Source organism: Neovison vison, chromosome 3, assembly GCF_020171115.1.
Source record: "Neovison vison isolate M4711 chromosome 3, ASM_NN_V1, whole genome shotgun sequence".
Taxonomy (NCBI): domain Eukaryota; kingdom Metazoa; phylum Chordata; class Mammalia; order Carnivora; family Mustelidae; genus Neogale; species Neogale vison.
The window spans coordinates 21,023,123-21,042,216 of record NC_058093.1 but is presented as its reverse complement, the minus strand read 5'-3'; the positions used below and the strand labels follow the sequence as shown (position 1 = coordinate 21,042,216).

The following is a 19,094-nucleotide window of genomic DNA, read 5'->3' as shown; positions in this document are numbered from 1 at the left end:
GATATGGTCAGAATTGAAGTCCAAGCACTCTGGCTCAGAGTCCATGTTTTAAACAACTAAGTTTGTTCTAAAATCAGTGTATTAAACAATGACTTTTTGGGAAAAAAAAAAAAAAAGAGCTATCTCATAATGCACATTAATGTTCGTCCATCTTCAATTTATTTTAAATATATTCCAGATGGATTAAAGAGTTAAATGTTTAAAGTCCTGACTTAAAAGAATTAGAAGAAAAAAAAAGATGTATTTGATGGTGATAATGAAAATCATAATCATAAGTAACATTTACTGAGTGCTTATGTGTAGATGCTCTGCTAAATATTTACTATTTTTTCTGATTATATTAAGACATTTAAACATTATAATAATTCTGACAAGATGTGTGTAGTGAAATCAGGACCCTCAAATATTAGGTAGCATTAAGAATACAAACCTTTTGGGAAGTACCGTGAAATTAATTACAATGCCTTTAAATTATATATTTTTAAAATAAGCTCACTGAGGAAAAATGACAATTTACTTGTGCAAATGTTTACTAAACTGTTAGCCCTGAATTTTGACCCAGTAAATTCATTTCTGGTAACCTAGCCTAATGCTAAATACAAAACCACCTTTATGTACAAATCTATTCATTTTACTATTATTTGTGTTAATGAACAATTGGAAATAAGGTAAAGAGTATAACTGAGATATGGTTAACCAACACAGTGGAATGTGTACCTTTTAAAAATACCTTAAAAGTTCATGTAAAGGTAGAAACATCAAAGAATGTCAAGTAACAGAAGAGGACAAAAGTGTTTTACTTCTATGTATGGTACAATTATAACCATGTAGAAATGTTCATTTTCAGTAAACCAAATGGAATGTGTGGGTCTTTTGAAGATCCTGATTTGAACAACTCAGCTGTACACATTCACACAATTTTTGAGATAATGAAATTTGAACACACCTGGCTGTTGGATAGTAATGAACTTTGTTAGATGTAATAATACATGTGGTCACATAACACACACATACACTCTTTGTTTGTTAGAAATTTAAACTCACATATCTGTTGTTGCATTTGCTTTAAAATAGGCTAGCAAAAAAAAGTTGGGGATGGTCACCCCATCTGGGGGATAGGTACAGGGGAGTTCGTTCATCTCTTCATTTGTGTTCGTTGAAATTTTTTCACAGTAAAAAGTTTTTAAAAAATTGAAAGCGCTAAGGTCAAGGAACAATTTTCTATGCTTAGGGAAAAAAAAAACTAAAGAAATACAGGAAAATATAGGTTTATGTTCAGATACTTTTTCATGATACAATTCTACTACTTGCAATTTATACTGAGGTTAATTTTAGAAAAAGAAAAAAAATGTGTGCATGAAGGTGATTAGTTTAAGAATGACCATAATAGAAATACCATGATGATAACAACTAGCTCTAACAGCTAGAGGATAAATGATATTATCTCTAACCAGAAGAATGTTAGGTAACCATCTGAAAAAATAACAATGGGTGAATTAATAAAATTCGAGAAGTACAATTGTACACATACTTAAATGAAATTACATTTGAAATGTGAATATGAATTATATGCATTTGTATGACTGAACGAAATATACAAAAATGAAATTATATGCTGTTAGATAAGTGAGATTAGGTAGTTTTATTATTTCTGTTATTTTCTAAAATTAAAAAAAAGGGCAGTGTAAATGTGTTAGGCACAGAAGTAATAGTAACATATCAATGATGTAATGACATGCTAGTAATGGGGAATTAAGAGCTAGGAAGAGAAGACACTTGAGATGAATGGTGCAATATTATTAGGCAAATCAGTGAAGTATATTCTATTTATCCCAATCTCTCCTCCCTTATTTTCTTTCCCGACCACTCCCAACTCAAATTAAGCATTAGATTTCATCCTATGTAAGGCATGTCTGAAATACTGGTCATCATTTTTTGTCGTTAGTGATTTCTGTAGAATTAAATAAAACTCTAGAGCTCAACATTTATCGACCATTTACTCTGTGCCAGGCAGACTGACGAATCAAAAGATGAATCACAGAGACTCAAAGAAATTATAATGTATTAAGAGGAAGCAGACACACAAGTAACTATTAAAATGATGTGGGCACAGATATGATAAAAAAAAAAATTCTAAAACGAAGAGGGAGAGTGTAACTTACTGCCTAAGGGAAGACAGGGGGAAGGAAGCGGGTAAGGGTGATGGGGAGAGGGCAAGAGGAACTCAGAAAGATGGTGATGCCAAATGCAGCTTTAAGTACTTACTTGGAATTGAGAAGAAGAGTAAAGTGTTCCAGATCATTCATTCTCAAACTTTTATGTGCAAACAAATTACTTGAGGGATGTTGTTAGAATGAAGTTTCTGCTTCAGTAAGTCTGGAAAGGGGTCTGATTCTGCATTTCTACAAGTCCTAAGTTGTTCAAATGCTGTTGGCCCATATTGGTTTTAAAATGGAAACAAATGTGATTCGTCATGGAGACAAAAAAAGGTGTGATGTGTTCAAGTGTATACAAAATGCCTGGTACTATAGGGTAAATTGTATGAAGGGAAGTAGATGGATGTCTGTGTGCCTTCCACATAGCTTTTATTTATCCTCTGTTATCCAGAAGAATTTCAAGAATGCACAGCTGACTTCAGATAACAAGTAGGGAAAAGACAACTTACAGTGGGTTGAAGAGTAAACTGTTAGTTGCCAATCCTGAGGAAATACCAGGCAAAGCCAGTTAAGGGCCTGTACTCATCAAAATACGCAGCCATGAAAGACAAGACAGTGGAACTGTTGCAGATATAAGAAAACTTTAGACACATGACAACTAAATGCAGAATGAACAGAATTTTCTATAAAGAACATTATAGGAATAATTGGTGAAATTTAAATGAGTCCATGGTTAATGGTATTAATTTGATCGACAGTTGTGTGGCCATTTAAGAAAATGCCCTTGTTTTTGAAAAATACACGTCGACAGATTTAGAAGGAAATTGTATATCAGCAACCTAATCTCATTAGAGTTCAGAAAGATAAAGCAAATATAAATTTAACATTTGTGGAATTTGAATAAAGGGTATATGGACTACTTTTTACTATTGCAAGCTTTCTGTTAGTCTGAAATTATGTCAAAATGAAGTTTATATTTTAGAGTGGACAGAGGAACAGTGGCACCACAACCCACACAAGCAAGCCAGAACCTAGGGCTCAAGCTTCTCTACCTACACTTCCTGATATCTAAACCCACTGCCAATATAATCTTACACATTTGTCTCAAACACAGCCTGCTTCATTTCTACCACTTTCACAGTCCAGTCTAATGATTCCTCATCTATACTGCTGAAACAGCCTGATCAGTTTTTTCCCTCTAATCCCTGTAGCTAGTGATCTTTGGAAAATGTAAATCTACTTATAACACTGTTTCCCCACCTCCATTCCTTAAAATGTCCGACAGAGGGAATATTATAGGAGACCCCTAAAGCCCTACCTAGGACAGTCCCTACCTGTTCATGGTTCTTTCTCATTATACTTCCTTGCTCTATACTACTTGCTGTTCCATTGCCAAATTTATTTGTTGTTTTGGGCCTTTGTACGTATCATTCTCTCTTCCCCTTGCCATCAGTGATTTCTGTTCGTATTTGAAATCTTGTCACTTTGCCTGGGTACTTCTCCTAGAGCTCTCTTATTGTTTCATACTCCCATTAACTTCTTTAAATAGTACTTCTCTTTTCTGTTACGCATTAGTTATAGTTTTTGAGATGCTTATAAACTTCATTAGTAACAAGGATCATGACTGTTTTTGCTCACCAGTGTCCCAAGGGTATAATACACTGCCTGGCATGTCATCATCTCTCTCTAAAGTTACTGAATGAATAAATCAAAGGGAAGAAAGAGAAGGCAGGATATTGAGATACTAGGTCAAGGTATGTTTTAGAATAGAATCCAGGAGATTTTGGAGAGCAAGAACTAAAAGGCTAAGAGGGTTGTAAGTAGATGAAGAGCATGTGCAGTCTGATTTTGAATTGTCCTGTATTTCCTACTGTTTCAAGAGTCCACCGCAACCTTATGATACTAAGGAAAAAGTCGTATAAAGAAGACTCAAGTAAAATTAAGTAAAAAGTGCCACCTTAGGAAAGGTTGAAGTTTCTTCAAAAAGGTTAATTTGGTTCTAGAAAACAAGGAAGATGGTGAATTGCTTTTAGAGGGGTGAACTGACTGGTATTTGTTTTAAAATACTCCAGAAATGTTCCCATTAAAACAGCATTACTGGGACACCTGCATGTATTAGGGATATTAATTATTTTAAGACCTCTCACAATTCTAGTTACACCTTTCTAGAAATGAGTTTGAAATTATGCCTGCCATTTCATTTGGTTTTATATTTAACATCTTTCTCTGCATTCTTTTCAGGGGTAAGAAATCTTGGGGGCCATCTAGAGTCCTGCCATTTTCCCTGAGCTCTTTAAATTTTTTTTTTTTTTTTTTTTTTTTTAAGATTTGAGAGAAAGAGGCAAAGAGAAAGGGATGTCCCAAGCGAACTCTGTGCTGATCTCACAATCTGAGATCAGGAATGGAGCCAAAACTGAGTTGGGCACTCAACCAACTGAAGCCACCCAGGCACCCCTCCCTCCCTGAGCTCCTTAAAGTCACTGTTGTTTTCCATCATTTAGTTTTGCTTTGTCAATTTGATCCTCATGACTTTGCAGTAATCTTTTTAATCCCTTTTCTGTTAACTTTTAGGGTATCCTTGTTGTGAAGTGATGAATGATTAGGATTTTTTTCTTCCCCATTGACACTCAAATGAGTTCTTAAAATCTTAATGGAAAAATTTTTGTCTGTCGTTTCTTCAACTTTGCCTCATTGTTATGTTGCCCCATTTCATCCTTTTCTCCCCCCATATTTTCTACCATTCTTTTCCTTCACTTGTACAATTCCTCTGCCAACCCACTGACTGTCATGTTCAGCCATGTCCATTCTATTACTCAGACCAGGTAGTGATGGTTGTTTTTAAATTTGAGCAATTATATTTTCCATCTCTGAGGTCTCTCTTAAGGAACCTTTTGCCTATTTCTTTTGGCAATGTTGTTTTTGAAAGACTTGTTTGTATTCTGTGAATCCATTCACGGTTTCTGGGTGGTTATTTGTTTGTACTTCATTTTTTGTGGTGCTGTGCAGACTTCTGGAGTTTTGTGTTCTCACCTTTAAAGTTGATATTCACTATTAATACTTTCTGCCACTTTTAGGAGATCCTTTTCATGGATGGCACAGAAATTTGCACTCGGTAGTATTTTCAGAAGCAGTTAGGGATGGGCAGGACATATTTCAAAGTGAGGCACTGGGCACTGCTTTCTCTCTCTCCCCATCCATTTCTCTGCCCAAGACAGAAACCAAGATTTTGTTACCTATTAAGGCAAATAATCTCAAGGAGTGTGGCTGAGGAGTTGGCATGTGTAGTTACCCTATCAGATAACTATCCATCTAGGTAATTGTCCTGCACCATTTCCCTTTCCTCCAGGTCTAGAGCACCTCTGATGATCCTATTTTTGTGGCAGCACTTTCCCACATGTTTTTTTGCACTGCTCTTCAAATTCCGTATGAGGTCTTTCAGAGATTCCACACAAATTCTGCTTTACTTACAAGTTCCCTTTTGTGGCTTGCTAATGGGGATGTATATATGCAGATCTAGACATGTCTATGTATAAATCTTGTCTATTATTTTTAGAGTGCTTTGTCATCTTGAAATCAGAATCCCAATTATTGTTAGTAGGCCATCCGTCCCCACCCCCCACCCCAGTGTTGGTGAGATTTGGCACTTCAGCCCGCATTTCTTTTTCATCTCTAAACCCTTCAAAAATGAAGCCAATTTGGTTATTAAGCCAGCACTGGAAATACGGGGTTCAGATAGGCAATAATAATGATAAAACTACATTTATTGAATACTTACCATGTCAGATATCCTTCTAATGACTATTACAGGGATTAACTCATTTAATCCTCATTAAGCCCATGACAGCTGTTCTTACTCCTATTTTACAGATAAGGCAACTGAGGCACAGAGATATTAAGTGACATAAAAGTTTGAGAATACAAGTGAAAGAATGGTGCTGGGTCAGTTTGATGAAATCTGGTTCTTGCTCAAGAGGTCCCTATTTATTGTGATTTTGTAGAATCTTTATCCTGAATTACTTTCAGATTTAAGGGGGAGGGGGCTAATTAGGGGTTCAGATATATATTCAGATTATATTCAGCCAAGATTTACAGACCAGAACCCACCGAAGATTCTGTAATTGAGAAGACGTTGGAAAAGGTCACCTTTCCTTTTCATCCACTTCAAGTAGTGGAGCAACTATAGGAAATTGGATACTTCTTGAAGATATTTTTAAGGAACCTTATTATGGGTATTTTCAGTTTAGGAACATTCCATTTTGATATGTAAGTCTCTCTCTCTCACAATTGTTTTGAACTGGTGAATTAATGTTCGGCAATGTTTTTTAAGTAAAAACATTAACATGTTCATTATGTGTTAAGGAAAAGTTCACACTTCCTTTCTATTTGTTTTAGTACATAATACTTCTCTGAATCAATGGAGAAATGGATATTCTCCTACTTGCAAGCCTCAAATAAGGTCAGAATCTTCTGCACAGTTGTTCCAGGGAAGAAAGAAGAGACACTTGAGTGAAACAGCATTAGGTAGGTTAAAATGAAGACATGTGCACTAGTATTAAAAACTGAAAATAAATGATCTTCAAAGAACCTCTGCTTCATGGAAATTTATAATCCAGAATAGTCCCTATTATACAAAATATCCATGGTCCTATGAATGCTAAACAACATATTCATGTAGTCAATTCAGAATTATTTGTGGACTGGGCATCCATCTACTTAATGACAGGGATTTCCTTCCCTAACTAGGGTTATCTTCTCCTGATTGTCCTCCTAGACAGAACTTAAGCCAGCATCGTGTTCCAGACTCAAAATATGTCAGTAGAGTTGCCTTACAACCATATCTAGTACTTACATGGATGTCAATGTTCACTGTCCATTCACTGAAGCTCCCTTAGGAACCTATAGTTCCAAGATGACCAACAGGTATCTTTGAAACTAGAACTCTTCTAGTAATACAAAGTGGGGTTTGTTGGAGGGATTTAGGACTATCAGTTTCCAGAGTTATTGCAAATAATGATTAAAAAATAAAACTTACCAGAAAATATAGATTTTAAATAGCAACATATTTACACTTTGTTCCTGTTCATTGTTCCAATAGACAGAACACTATATACATTAGTCAAGTGTTCCCCAGATGTAGTATGTCAGTATACCCAATAATTTAGAAACTGCATTCAAGATGTACTGGACTGTAATTATACTTAATGGATTTAACATATTTATCACTAATATCTCTAGAACTGCCACCGTATCAGCCCATGTCACTACCTGATAATCACTAACAGATGAGCTAGTATGGTGCAAAATTAAACTCCTAGCTGCAAGCAGAGATTGCGTTGTGCTTTTTAGTGCCATAATCTTAGAGACAACCAAGACACCTTAGCTTTTGAAGAACTTACATACACGTACAGATCTTCCTCTCTTAAGACATGGTGACATTCCAATAAGCCCATGATAACCAAAAATACCTTGAGTCAAGTATTTAATAACACTAACCTGCCACCCATAGCTTAGCCTCAAATGGGCTGGGAACAGTTACATTAACCTAAGTTGGGCAAAATAATCTAACACAAGGCTTATTTTAAAATAAAGCACTGGGGGCGCCTGGGTGGCTCAGTGGGTTAAAGCCTCTGCCTTCAGCTCAGGTCATGATCCCAGGGTCCTGGAATTGAGCCCCACGTCGGGCTCTCTGCTCAGCAGGGAGCCTGCTTCCTTCCTCCTCCCTTCTCTCTCTGCCTACTTGTGATCTCTGCCTGTCAAATAAATAAATAAAAATATTTAAAAAAAATATATATATATATAAATATAAAAAATAAATAAAATAAAGCACTGAAGGGCACCTCGGTGTTTCAGTTGGCTAAGCAGCTGCCTTTAGCTCAGGTCCTCATTGGGATTGAGCCCCGCATTGGGGCTCCCTGCTTGGTGGAGAGTCGCTTCTCCCTCACCCTCTCCCTGTCACTCTGCCTACTTGTGCTATTTCTGTCATATAAATAAAATAAAAAATAACATTAATGTGTTGAATATCCCATGTAATTTATTGACTACTGTACTGAAACAGTATGACTTGTTGTATGGGTAGAGAATGGTTGCAAGTGTACTGATTATTTATCTTCATGATCACATGGCTGACTGGAAGTTGTGGCTTGTTGCTGCTGCCCAGCAGAAGTATCCTGTTGCATAATGCTAGCCCAGAAAAAGGTCAAAATTCAAGGTATGATTTCAACTAGACACCCTGTCACTTTTGGACCATCATAAAGTTGAAAAATCCTAAGCTGAACCATTGTAAATTGAGGGCTGTATATGTATCAACACACAGAAGAACTTGCCTCTCTCAATAAAACCCACTATGAATCCACATTACCTAAGATATAAAATGTTTCACTTGAATTGATCTAACTTAAAGTTTGATGGAAATACAGGAAGAGAACTAGTAAGATGCTATACTACAAGAGCTAACTAGGTAACTCCCTAATATGCAGAACACCTTAACAAATGTCATGAAAAACAAACTCTTCCAGACTGCAAGAAACCTAAAAGACAATAACCAATTTCAGTATATGGATCCTAATTTGAAGAATCTACTAACCATAAAGGATACTTTTTAGCAACCAGAGAAATGTAAATATGGACTGGGTATTAGATTTTACACTACATAGGAAAATGCTTTTTAAGTTCAGAAGTAAAATAAGGGTGGTAAAGTGAATAAGTAAATACATATTCACAAATAGGGAATCAAAACAAATGGAAAAAGGAAACATGGAAGAAACAGAAAATACCAAGAATAGCAACAAAGTTCTAATCAATATCCTGAGTGAAAAAGAGAAATTCCATCCATAAAATAAGGACAGTATAAATGAGTGACAGACCAAGAACTTTCAGTAGAAAAAGTCTCAAGTAGAATGGTCTGAAGATCAAGTTAAGGATATCTCCCAGAAATCAGAACAAAAAGTCAAAGATAAAAGAAAATGAGAAAGTAGAGAAAATTAAGGGGTAAGTCTTTGGAGGTTAACTTCCAAATAATAGGCATTACAGAAAACATGAACAGAGTAAAGAGAAGGGATGAGATTTTAAAAAATGAGATGTACTGGATAAAAACTTGCCAGGTCCCCTGAAAGTGGAAATAATTGTGACAGAACTGTGGGTGATATTTTTTTTCATTTCCTTAAATTTCTGATACATACATTTTAAAAAAGAAAATCAAACATAAGGAATTATGTTACCTAAGCAGGAAAGTAATTTTAATACCTATTTAATGTTAATGTATAACATTCTCCATGGTTCTTTCCATGTCAGGAGAAAGAACCAGATTTGAAGAATTCGCTTTTCAACGCACAGAACCAGGATCCCATGGCAATTTTACTGCTGTTACTAATGTCAATGTTCTATCAAGAACCCAGAATTCATCATCACAAGTAGGTTTTTTTGCATACTGAACTCTAAAACTGCTTTATAGACTTAAAACTGGCTGACAAACTAGAGTACTTTGTTAATCTGTAAACAACAGCCTTACTTTGCTAGCACATATTAGCTTATTTAGGAATATCTTATTAGGTAACGATAAATTTGATTAAACTTTTTTTTTTAACTAGTGAGCTAATTACTCAGTAATCCTTGATTATGGCATTTTATTTTCTTGTGTGAAAAACTATTATTAACTGTTCCTACTCCTTACCATGAAGCTTAGTAAGAATCCAGCACTCATATTGTTCTTATGCTTTTATCATCTGGTCAGAGAACAGAGGTGAAAAGGCAAAAGGATTTAGAAAAAACTGTAAATCTCAAGGACCAGGAACACATACATGAGAATTATAAAAATGATCTTTACTAAGTTAACACACAAGTATTTTCACAGTCTTTCCTATTAAGGAAGTGTATTTGTTAAACGGTCATTTTCTTGACATTTAGGGGACTTTATGGTAACCTTCTTTGATAAGAATTTTGAAACTTAAGGTATTCGTATTTTTATGGTCTTATAAATAAGTTTATATGTATGCAGACACAAATGTACACTGCATACCTGCCAGAAGGAACTGTGTTGTTTTATACAAGATAGGCAGTGTTCTTGTTTTTGTTAACATTTTATACTCAGGCCTATCATAACATATTTATAAAACATGTATAGTATGCCTCATGAGAAGAAGGCATCTTATAAAACTACTGTGACCCTGCTTTGCAGAATACTGCACGACGGAGACTGAGAAGTGAGAGCTCTTACGACATAGATAATATTGTGATTCCCATGTCATTAGTTGCCCCAGCTAAGTTAGAGAAACTCCAATACAAGGAAATACTTACTCCAAGGTAGGTATACTTACATCTTTCTATTTTCTTTCTTCCTTTTCTTGAATAAACTTAAATTTTCAGACTGAAGTTAAAATGTTAATTAATTAAAAGAAGATGCTCCTCTCTCCCTTCTTCCACTTGTAAAACCATGGAGGGAAAATGGTGAAAAAAACCTTTATATTACTCATGCTGAAAAAAAGTGCCATATATTATCACTTTGTCAATTTTTATGAAGAACTAGGAATTCCTAAGACTGACTGACTCTGCACTCTTAAGTCTTTTATATAGTAATATTTAGTTATTACATTTTATATATATATACATATACATATATATATATATATATAAACTATGGCACAAAAAGGTACTTTAGGGATGTAAATAAGTATAACAACAAATAATCCTTGATCTTTAAAATGGAGTTTAGCACAAGATTGCAAAAGCGTTCAAAGAAAGCAACTACCTTTGCAAGGAATATTCACATTATAAGACGGTAAGAGTTGTCAAAACAACAAAAATTATGATTCTGAGGTATTGTTGCCAAGTCAGCAACAGATTAGTAGTAAGATCTGGGAAGACGTCATGAAGAATAGTTTATTCACACAGGGAAACCGCAAAAAGGAACACAGACAAGTGTGCAAGGCTAAACGGGAGAGAGATTTTGTGTAGCGTGATGAAGGAATGGCTAGAAAAGAAATGAGTACCAGATTGTGGAGGTCCCAGAATGCCACACACAGATCTGCTTCCTACTGGCACTGAAGTTAGACAGTTGTGTTTTTTTAAGCAACAATAAAAGTTTTTTAAGAACGTGAATCTGGCAGCAGTTAGTAGAAGAGGTTGAAAACAGAGATAAAAGCTCACTGATAACTACAGTAATTCCTACGATCTCTATCCTAGCTGATTTTCAAATTTCCTTATCCCTAATGACTTTGAGGTATTAAGAGCTCTTAAGAGGTGCCTGGGTGGCTCAGTTGGTTAAGGAACTGCTGCTTTCAGCTCAGGTTATGATCCTGGAGCCCCTCCCGGGACCAAGTCCTGCACTGGACTCCCTGCTGGGCAGGCAATCTGCTTCTCCCTCTAACCCTGTCCCTTCTCATGCTCTCTTTCTCTCTCTCAAATAAAGAAATAAAATCTTTAAAAAAAAAAATTTAAAAAGCTCTTCATACCGTACAAGGTATATGAGAAATCCTACAGAGAATCTGTTGAGACCTTCTACATAAAAGAAGTAACATTTGTGGTTATGATGTTCTGCAGCAATGATGTTTTTCAGTTTACTTTGGGAGGCTGAAGCTGGCTGGTTGGGCTGGTTGGTTAAATTCAAAGGAATTCTGTGGTTCAGTAGTTAAACCTGAGAGACCGTGACGGGTGTCTTCACACAAACTGGCAAATGCTCAAATCAGAGCTCTCTGCTCCCCATCCTCCCCCACCCATACTCCAACCCCCCCCCCCCAACTGTCCTCCTGCCTCCCTGCCAAGCCACTGTAGCACCAGCTACTGACTGAATTCAAAATACCAGCTACTGGTACATTCTTAGGTATTAGAATGCAGCTATGCAGAAGAGACCGTTTACTCTAAGGCCAAAAGTCTCACCTTCTCATCTTTTTTTTCATAACACAAATTGTTCTCTTTAAAAAGAAAAAGTATGAAAATACAACCATTTGAATTAATGGAAGCCCCGAGAAAAGAAAACATTACTTCATTGGCTGTGCTTAGAGAATATAATTGCTCCTCTTAGCTAACAAAAGCTGAAATTGGTTTGTATCTTCAACAGCTGGAGGATGGCTGTTCTTCAGCCTCTGGATGAATACCATGTAGGTGAAGAGGTAAGTTTCCTTTCACTTATGGATAATTGCACTTTATATATTATGAAGCCTGCTTAAATTTGGTATTTGAGAACTAAAGTGAAATATATAAGCTCTTTAACATATACTGATTTTAACATATACTGATATTTTTTCACTTACGAAAACAAAATTCTTCATTAAGGGTATTAGTTTCATAAGGAAAACATTTTTGTGCAAATTTGCAAAGACAATTTATGAAGAAATGTAGTAAAAACACAAATCATTTGCTTACATAAATTGTTGAAATAGTGAATTTACATAAATATCTATATTCATTCCCAGTATTAGTCATATTTTCCTGCATGAAGAGATTTAGTCTTAATATTTAAGCCTACAATACCACATTCAAAACTTTGGGAGCAAACGGCTTTTGATTTTGGAAATCTTTGGACTTGAGAAAGTAATGTGAACATGATAGATACATCACACAAGACATAGAGGGAGTCTAGAATAGATTGTTTCTCAGAAAATAGTTCTAGAATTTGGCCAGATCAGGCTATGTCACTGAATAAATTAGGAACACTTACTGTTTCAGAGTTCAAGAATTGCGGGAAAGGGACGGAGAGCCTGTATGGGTAAAACTTACATTAAGACAAGAACAATTTCATGGAAAAATACCAAATAACCAGACTAATTTGAAGGTGATATTCTGCAGTAGCAATATAATATAAGGCATTTTCTGTCATAATCTTTCTAGGCCCACTGACTCTGTTTTACAACCTCCAATAATAACTTTTTAACGCCCTCCCTCCTTTAACGTGCTCTTCCCTAGTTTAGAATGAGCCTAGCCAGGAAACCCAGATTCTTTAACTACTACCACCAAAGTCTTAGAATTCCAGATAAGTCATTAGTTAAATGAATTTTCTTTCCTCAGTTTTACTTTTCTTTGATATTAACATTCCTAGAACAGTATATTCCATAAAGAGCAATCAATATAAACCTTTGAATTAATTAAGCATTAAGAATTTTTTAATGCAAAGCACTGTGAACCTATCTGTAATCTAGATAAGTCTAAAAATAACAGATTAGGGAAAAAGTTCTCAAAGAAAAAACAAAAAGTTAAGTCCCTCTATTTTGGAATTTGAGGCTCATAACACTTGTTCTCTGAATTTAGATTTACTTTATCATTTTCTTCCTATTTTGTTCTCTTGAGGAGGAATTGACACCTGTTCTCATATTTCAAAATGTTTCTGATAAAAGAAAAACTTTATTTCTAATTCCAGGTAGAAGATCTTTCTGATGAAGTCTTCTCCCTAAGACACAAAAAATATGAAGAGAGAGAGCAAGCCAGATGGTCACTATGGGAACAAAGCAAGTGGCAGAGAAGAAACAGCAGGCAGGTGTTACCAATTTACAACCCCAAACCATGAAATCCATGTAGAATCAACAAAAATTCTGCATGACTAATGAGAGAGACCTCTAAAAATGAAGAATAACATCCGTTATTTTTTACTAGAAGCAAAACACGGCATTTACTGAGTACATTCAAAATATATTTGGCTAATTACAGTGATGAAACGCATTTCTATATTTTCCTCCACTATTTCCTCATGTTTATTGTTAGCCTGAGGAATAGATTTAACTCCTCAAATAATGTGGAAATCCTCCCTAGATAAAGTAGGTCATTTCAGTACACTCTAACAGCAGACCTAACACTAGGGATTAGAATCTGGGTGATCTATTTTAACATAACCACTTCAAAAACACGTTCTTAAAAAAATTTTCTCAAGAAACCTATCTAGTCTAAAAAGCAGATGGTCTAAAATACTTTGAAAATATGACTTTGGGGGGAAAGAAAATCCTAAAAACATAATTAGTAATTATATATTTGAGAAAAAGTCCATGGTATTTTATATTTACATTTGATTGTGTTTTAATATAGCCAGAACACACAGAGCAAGATCATGTTCAAGTCTGGTAGTCCACTAAATTTAGTGTGGGACTCATTTACTTAGTGCAGGTGACCCCTGAACACAGGTTTGAACTATATGAACTATATGGGTCCACTTATACTCGGACTTTTTACAGTACAGTCCTATAAATGTGTAACATTTCCTTTTCTCTAGCTTACTTTACTGTAAGAATACAGTACATAATAAATGTAACATATAAAATATGTGATCGCTTGTTTACATTATCGGTAAGGCTTCCTGGAGAACAGCAGTAGGCTATTAGTAGTCACGTTTTGGGAGAATCAAAAGTTACATGCAATTTTTGACTGCAGAGCAGGTTTGGAGCTAACCCCTGTGTTATTCAAGGGTCGGCTGTATTTTTCTTTGCCTTTTTTTTTTTTTTACAGATTTTATTTTTAAGTAATCTCCCCACACCCAACTTGGGGCTACAACTCACAACCCGGAGATCAGGAGTTACAAGCTAGACCGATTGAGCCAGGCACCCCTCAGCTGTTGTTTTTAAAACACATTTCTCTGTTTAGGTCTCAAAATACCAGATTTGTTTTAGATCCTTATTCTAAGAGCTGTTTTAAAACACACACACACACACACAAGACTCAGTTCTCAACTTTCTCCACATACCAGAGATACAACTTTCTGGAAGTAAAGAGGAAAATGTGAATCAAGTCCTACATGGATGACCTTGTAACAGAGAATTCTCTGGGAACTCAGCAAGACTGTAGAAGTCAAGTAACTGTCCATTCTCATTTAAAAACAAAATCATAACAACAAACCCCAAACTCAAACCCACTACTACAATTTGGCAAATTCATACAGTATTATTTCTAAGATGCTGTTTAAGTCTTTGAGGTAACATCAGGACGATCAGCAGATGAATTTTTAAAAATCTTCTGAGCAGGACTGTTTAAAGAAAAGCCACGAAATTCAATTGATTTAGTAACACCTTGGGGTTGTTCATAAAATGTTAAGACCTGAAGAAGTAACAAATATTTTTTTGATTTTCTCGCTAGAGCCTACATTAAAAATGTTGAAGGACAGGACTTGCTTTTGAAAGAGTACCCTAGTGACTTCAGTGGCGGCCAGCACTGTGCTGCTGGAAGTCCTGCTGAGCTCTCTTCAGGGAGCCAGGATCTTGGTGCACAGGGCTCACCTTCCTTAAATGAAAGTCAAGAAATCAAGGTAAGTGAAATATATACAACTAGTTAAACCTTTTAAATGCCTTTTAACTTTTTAAAAGGCTGTGAGTGTAGAAAGTGCTTGTGCAAATTACTATGTAACAAATCAGAGGGTATGTATTCAAGTGTTCTAGTTCCGTCACTAATACATACTTTATCTTTTCCTTAAAGTGTAAGTATCTAGTTTCACATACTCACTTCTCTGAAGCGAGAATTCTATCCAAGTTTCACTACAAAACCAACCTATTAGAGAAAGCAGCACCTTGTCTGTGACACAGTAAATGCTAGCTGCTCTTTCTCTTCTTTTTCTAAGAGATTTTTACCTGTCTCCTCATAGATCCAGTTCTTACCTCACAGGGAGTGTTTTTCTAACACAGCATCTATACATTTTTGCACCGTTCTTCATAAGGAGGTATTGGAAAAGAACAAGATCTAGAATGGAGATCACAAACTATAGAAATTAATCGGCAAGCCGTAGAAAGTTTGGGGAAGGTAGAGTCAATAGGTGTCTGTAATAATTATGGGCCAAAAATGAAGACATGAAAGTAGGAAATCAAAACACACTGAAAGGGGCTTTCTGAACATACTCCGATGCTGAAAATGAAAACTGATGCCCTACAACAGTGTCTCCTCTTTGTGGAAGGGCACAGTGAAAACCCAATTCCCAAAGGTCTCTAAGCAATTCCCAGTAACGACCCATTTGAGTTGCTAGATATTCAGGTCGAAATGAGTTTGCATTTATGCGCTAAAGAACAAAACAGGAATTACAAAATTGACACTTAAGGATTATTTGATACGTGAATTTAAACAAATCAGTTGAGAAACTTAACTGAAAATGTTCTCTCTTTCAGTCTTTGTGGTGGGAACGACGGACTTTTCCGCTGAAGGACGAAGACACAGAAGCCTTACTATGCCAGGATGAAAAGAAGGGTCACAGTGAAAGTTTGAGCCCAGCCTCCCGTGGTGAAATCTTCTGTCCCAGTGCACCAGAGAACAGTCACCATCCAAAAAGGCAGGCAGACGAAATGGAAGAGTACAAACCTTTTGGTCTAGGACTTACTCATATTAAAAAAAATAGGTGACAGGGAACAGGTTTAAAAAAGTATGTACATGAATGGAAAACAGGGGGGAAAAAAAAAAAGCCCTGCTTTCCACCCCCTGCCCCTTCAGTCACAGTTCCAGAGTAAGAGCATGTACTGCATGTATTAATCTTTGATGCTGTTATAAAACAGGCAAGGTAGGTCTTTTTCCTTCTTGAACCACAGGAATAACTAGCTTTTCACCTACAAGACAAGTGCGAGTCTTTTGTGTTTATGATGCAAATCACAAGCACCAAAAAATTAACTGCTGCAATCTGTTGTTAAATCACATTACTGGGTAAATGACTTTTCAGACTTCTGTGTGTGTGTGTGTGTGTGTGTGTGTGTGTGTACACATACACACAAGCACATACATATATACCTGTGCATCAAATGACAACTCTTTCCTGTACATTTCTATGTAATTTCTAGGGTGATTCATTAAAATTACCTCAGAAATATATTATACACATATGTGTGTATAGCGTATACATACCTGTATACACACACATCATTTTTAAAAACACTGGCAGTGACCACTCCACTTGAAAATGCATGTATGAACTACCCCATGAAATGTAAGCTGTACCCTAAACAAAGCACAGGTTCCAGTGATAATGGATATCTAAAAGTCTTGGCTACAGGGAGATAATTTTTTAAAAAACACGTTTAACCAATAGAAGTTATTTATGGAAATTTCTATACAAGATAACACAATATGCCTTTATCTAAAATCACTGTTATCTGTTAGACTAAGGGTTACTTTCCATTTGCTCCCAACAGATGAAGACAAACAAAGTAAGAGTTAAATATTGGTCTCTTTTAAAACCTGAATTTTATCTATTTTATGTATCTCATGGAGAGAAGACACCAAATTAAAATAAGCAACAGGAAAGTCCTATCAGTATATAACAGTATAAAAAACTGTTGTATTTCTAGTTAATTTGGTTATTCCTTACTCTAGCTCACTCAATTCAAATAAGCATCTATTCTTACTTGTATCCTAGAATGAGAAAATTTTTCAAAGGATAACGCTTCAATACTGAATACAGGAGTATACATTAAGGAAAGTTCCTTTTGAAGCTATCTCATAACTTTCTCTATGTAAAAGCTGAGGCAATTTCTCTCATATTAAAAAAAAAAAGGTTATTCAAGTTACACTACCCATAGAACTGACAATCCTGGCCATCTGGCCTAGTCGGGGCGGGGGGGGGGGGCGCGGATTTGACACTAAGTTTTTTGTTAGGGATTGGAAATTATACTAGTCCCTTTAAGGAAGGAAAAAAAATGCAAATTCAATACTGACAAATTTTTGCTGTAGTTTTACTGTACATTTATTTTTAAAAAAGGAAACAAAGGCCAGACAAACCCAAGTTGTCTAGGCAAATAAGCTCAAATCTTTGTCATGTCCGACATTATAATCTTCTATGTAAGTTTTTTAATTAAAGTTATTTCTATATGCCTCGTGTGGTCTGATTTGATTAAACGCCACCTAGTCACGGCACAAACCTTTCCTAAGTCAAAATGAAAGGACAAATTTTTATCTTGTAGGATAGAAAAAACCAAGGAAGCTCTCATGTGGAAGCGTTCATGTTCTCATTTTTCAAACCTTATTTCTTAAAACTCATAGTAGCCTAAAGAAGTTTAATGATACTAGTCACCTGTTTATTTCCTGCCATACGTATTATATAGCAAGAGTACTGGCAAGAATGAAGTAACAGATAACACATTTGTGGTCAAAGTATAATCTGGGACACAGTTTTAAGTATTTAGTGTACGGATTAACTCTGTACCTTGTCATCTTTTGGCCTACCTCGTCTTTGCTGGATTAATACAATATATATCCTTGGGGTCAAATCCATAGTATCCAGAATATCCTCAGCCATCTGGTTCTGCTTTAGCATAAAATTAGACTGCAAATAAGACAATGTTACATAAAAGAGGCTTCCTTTGCCTATCTACATCCCAAGGGCTCCATCTGTTTAAAAAAAAAAAAAAGTACAAACCCAGAACTGCTGTGCCCCACTGGGTTCTTTCAATGGCACCAACCTGTTGCTGAGCTATAGTATCTTCATTTTTTAAATGGGGACAAAAGTACCTGTTCTACTACTCTTAAGACTGATTTATGCATTTAACGAGCTTATATTGAAGGACTTTATAGGCTACAAAATATAAATGACAGCTACTTTGTATTGAGCATCAATTCTACTATAGTTCTGGAAACAGTAGCAGAAGCTTTACAGATAGCATATGATCTCTTTTAATGCTCAATATAACCTTACATGGTTATTATAATTATATTCAATGTATAAATCAGTTAACAGATACTCAAAGAGACTGGTTGATTTGATTTGCTAAAGTCATATAGTTGGAAAGGAGGAGTCCAGATTCAACTCCATAGTACTTCCAAATAGAAGCTTTCCTTTCCTTTGTGCTCGAAGATAGCACAAGATTATTGTTAAGAAAAGGAACGGGTGGGATCACTGTTTAACTTGCCCCTCCAGCAGAGCTGACAAAGAAAAACAACTTGATAAAATCTATATTTGTAATTTTAGAACAGTCCACCTGAAATCCCTGGGCTTCATACACTGTTTTTACAGTTTTTATGTATCAAATATAAGGTGCAAAGTAAAAGACCGATGTTAAA

At 35.6% G+C, this 19,094-nt stretch overlaps 1 protein-coding gene across 3 annotated transcripts in view; it reads left to right on the top strand.

The window, feature by feature from the left end:
- KANSL1L (KAT8 regulatory NSL complex subunit 1 like) overlaps window positions 1–17,906 on the top strand; it is a 147,498-nt gene extending 129,592 nt beyond the window's left edge. For 2 of the 3 annotated variants that reach the window (XM_044241507.1, XM_044241508.1), the window contains 8 exons: window positions 6,549–6,677; window positions 8,290–8,364; window positions 9,447–9,565; window positions 10,330–10,454; window positions 12,208–12,259; window positions 13,504–13,616; window positions 15,204–15,372; window positions 16,220–17,906. In XM_044241507.1, the coding sequence (XP_044097442.1) occupies window positions 6,549–6,677; window positions 8,290–8,364; window positions 9,447–9,565; window positions 10,330–10,454; window positions 12,208–12,259; window positions 13,504–13,616; window positions 15,204–15,372; window positions 16,220–16,450 (1,013 nt within the window). In that variant the 3' untranslated portion in view covers window positions 16,451–17,906. The remainder of the gene's footprint in view (window positions 1–6,548; window positions 6,678–8,289; window positions 8,365–9,446; window positions 9,566–10,329; window positions 10,455–12,207; window positions 12,260–13,503; window positions 13,617–15,203; window positions 15,373–16,219) is intronic. The other variant, XM_044241509.1, reaches the window with a different exon arrangement.
- Window positions 17,907–19,094: the final 1,188 nt, after the last annotated feature.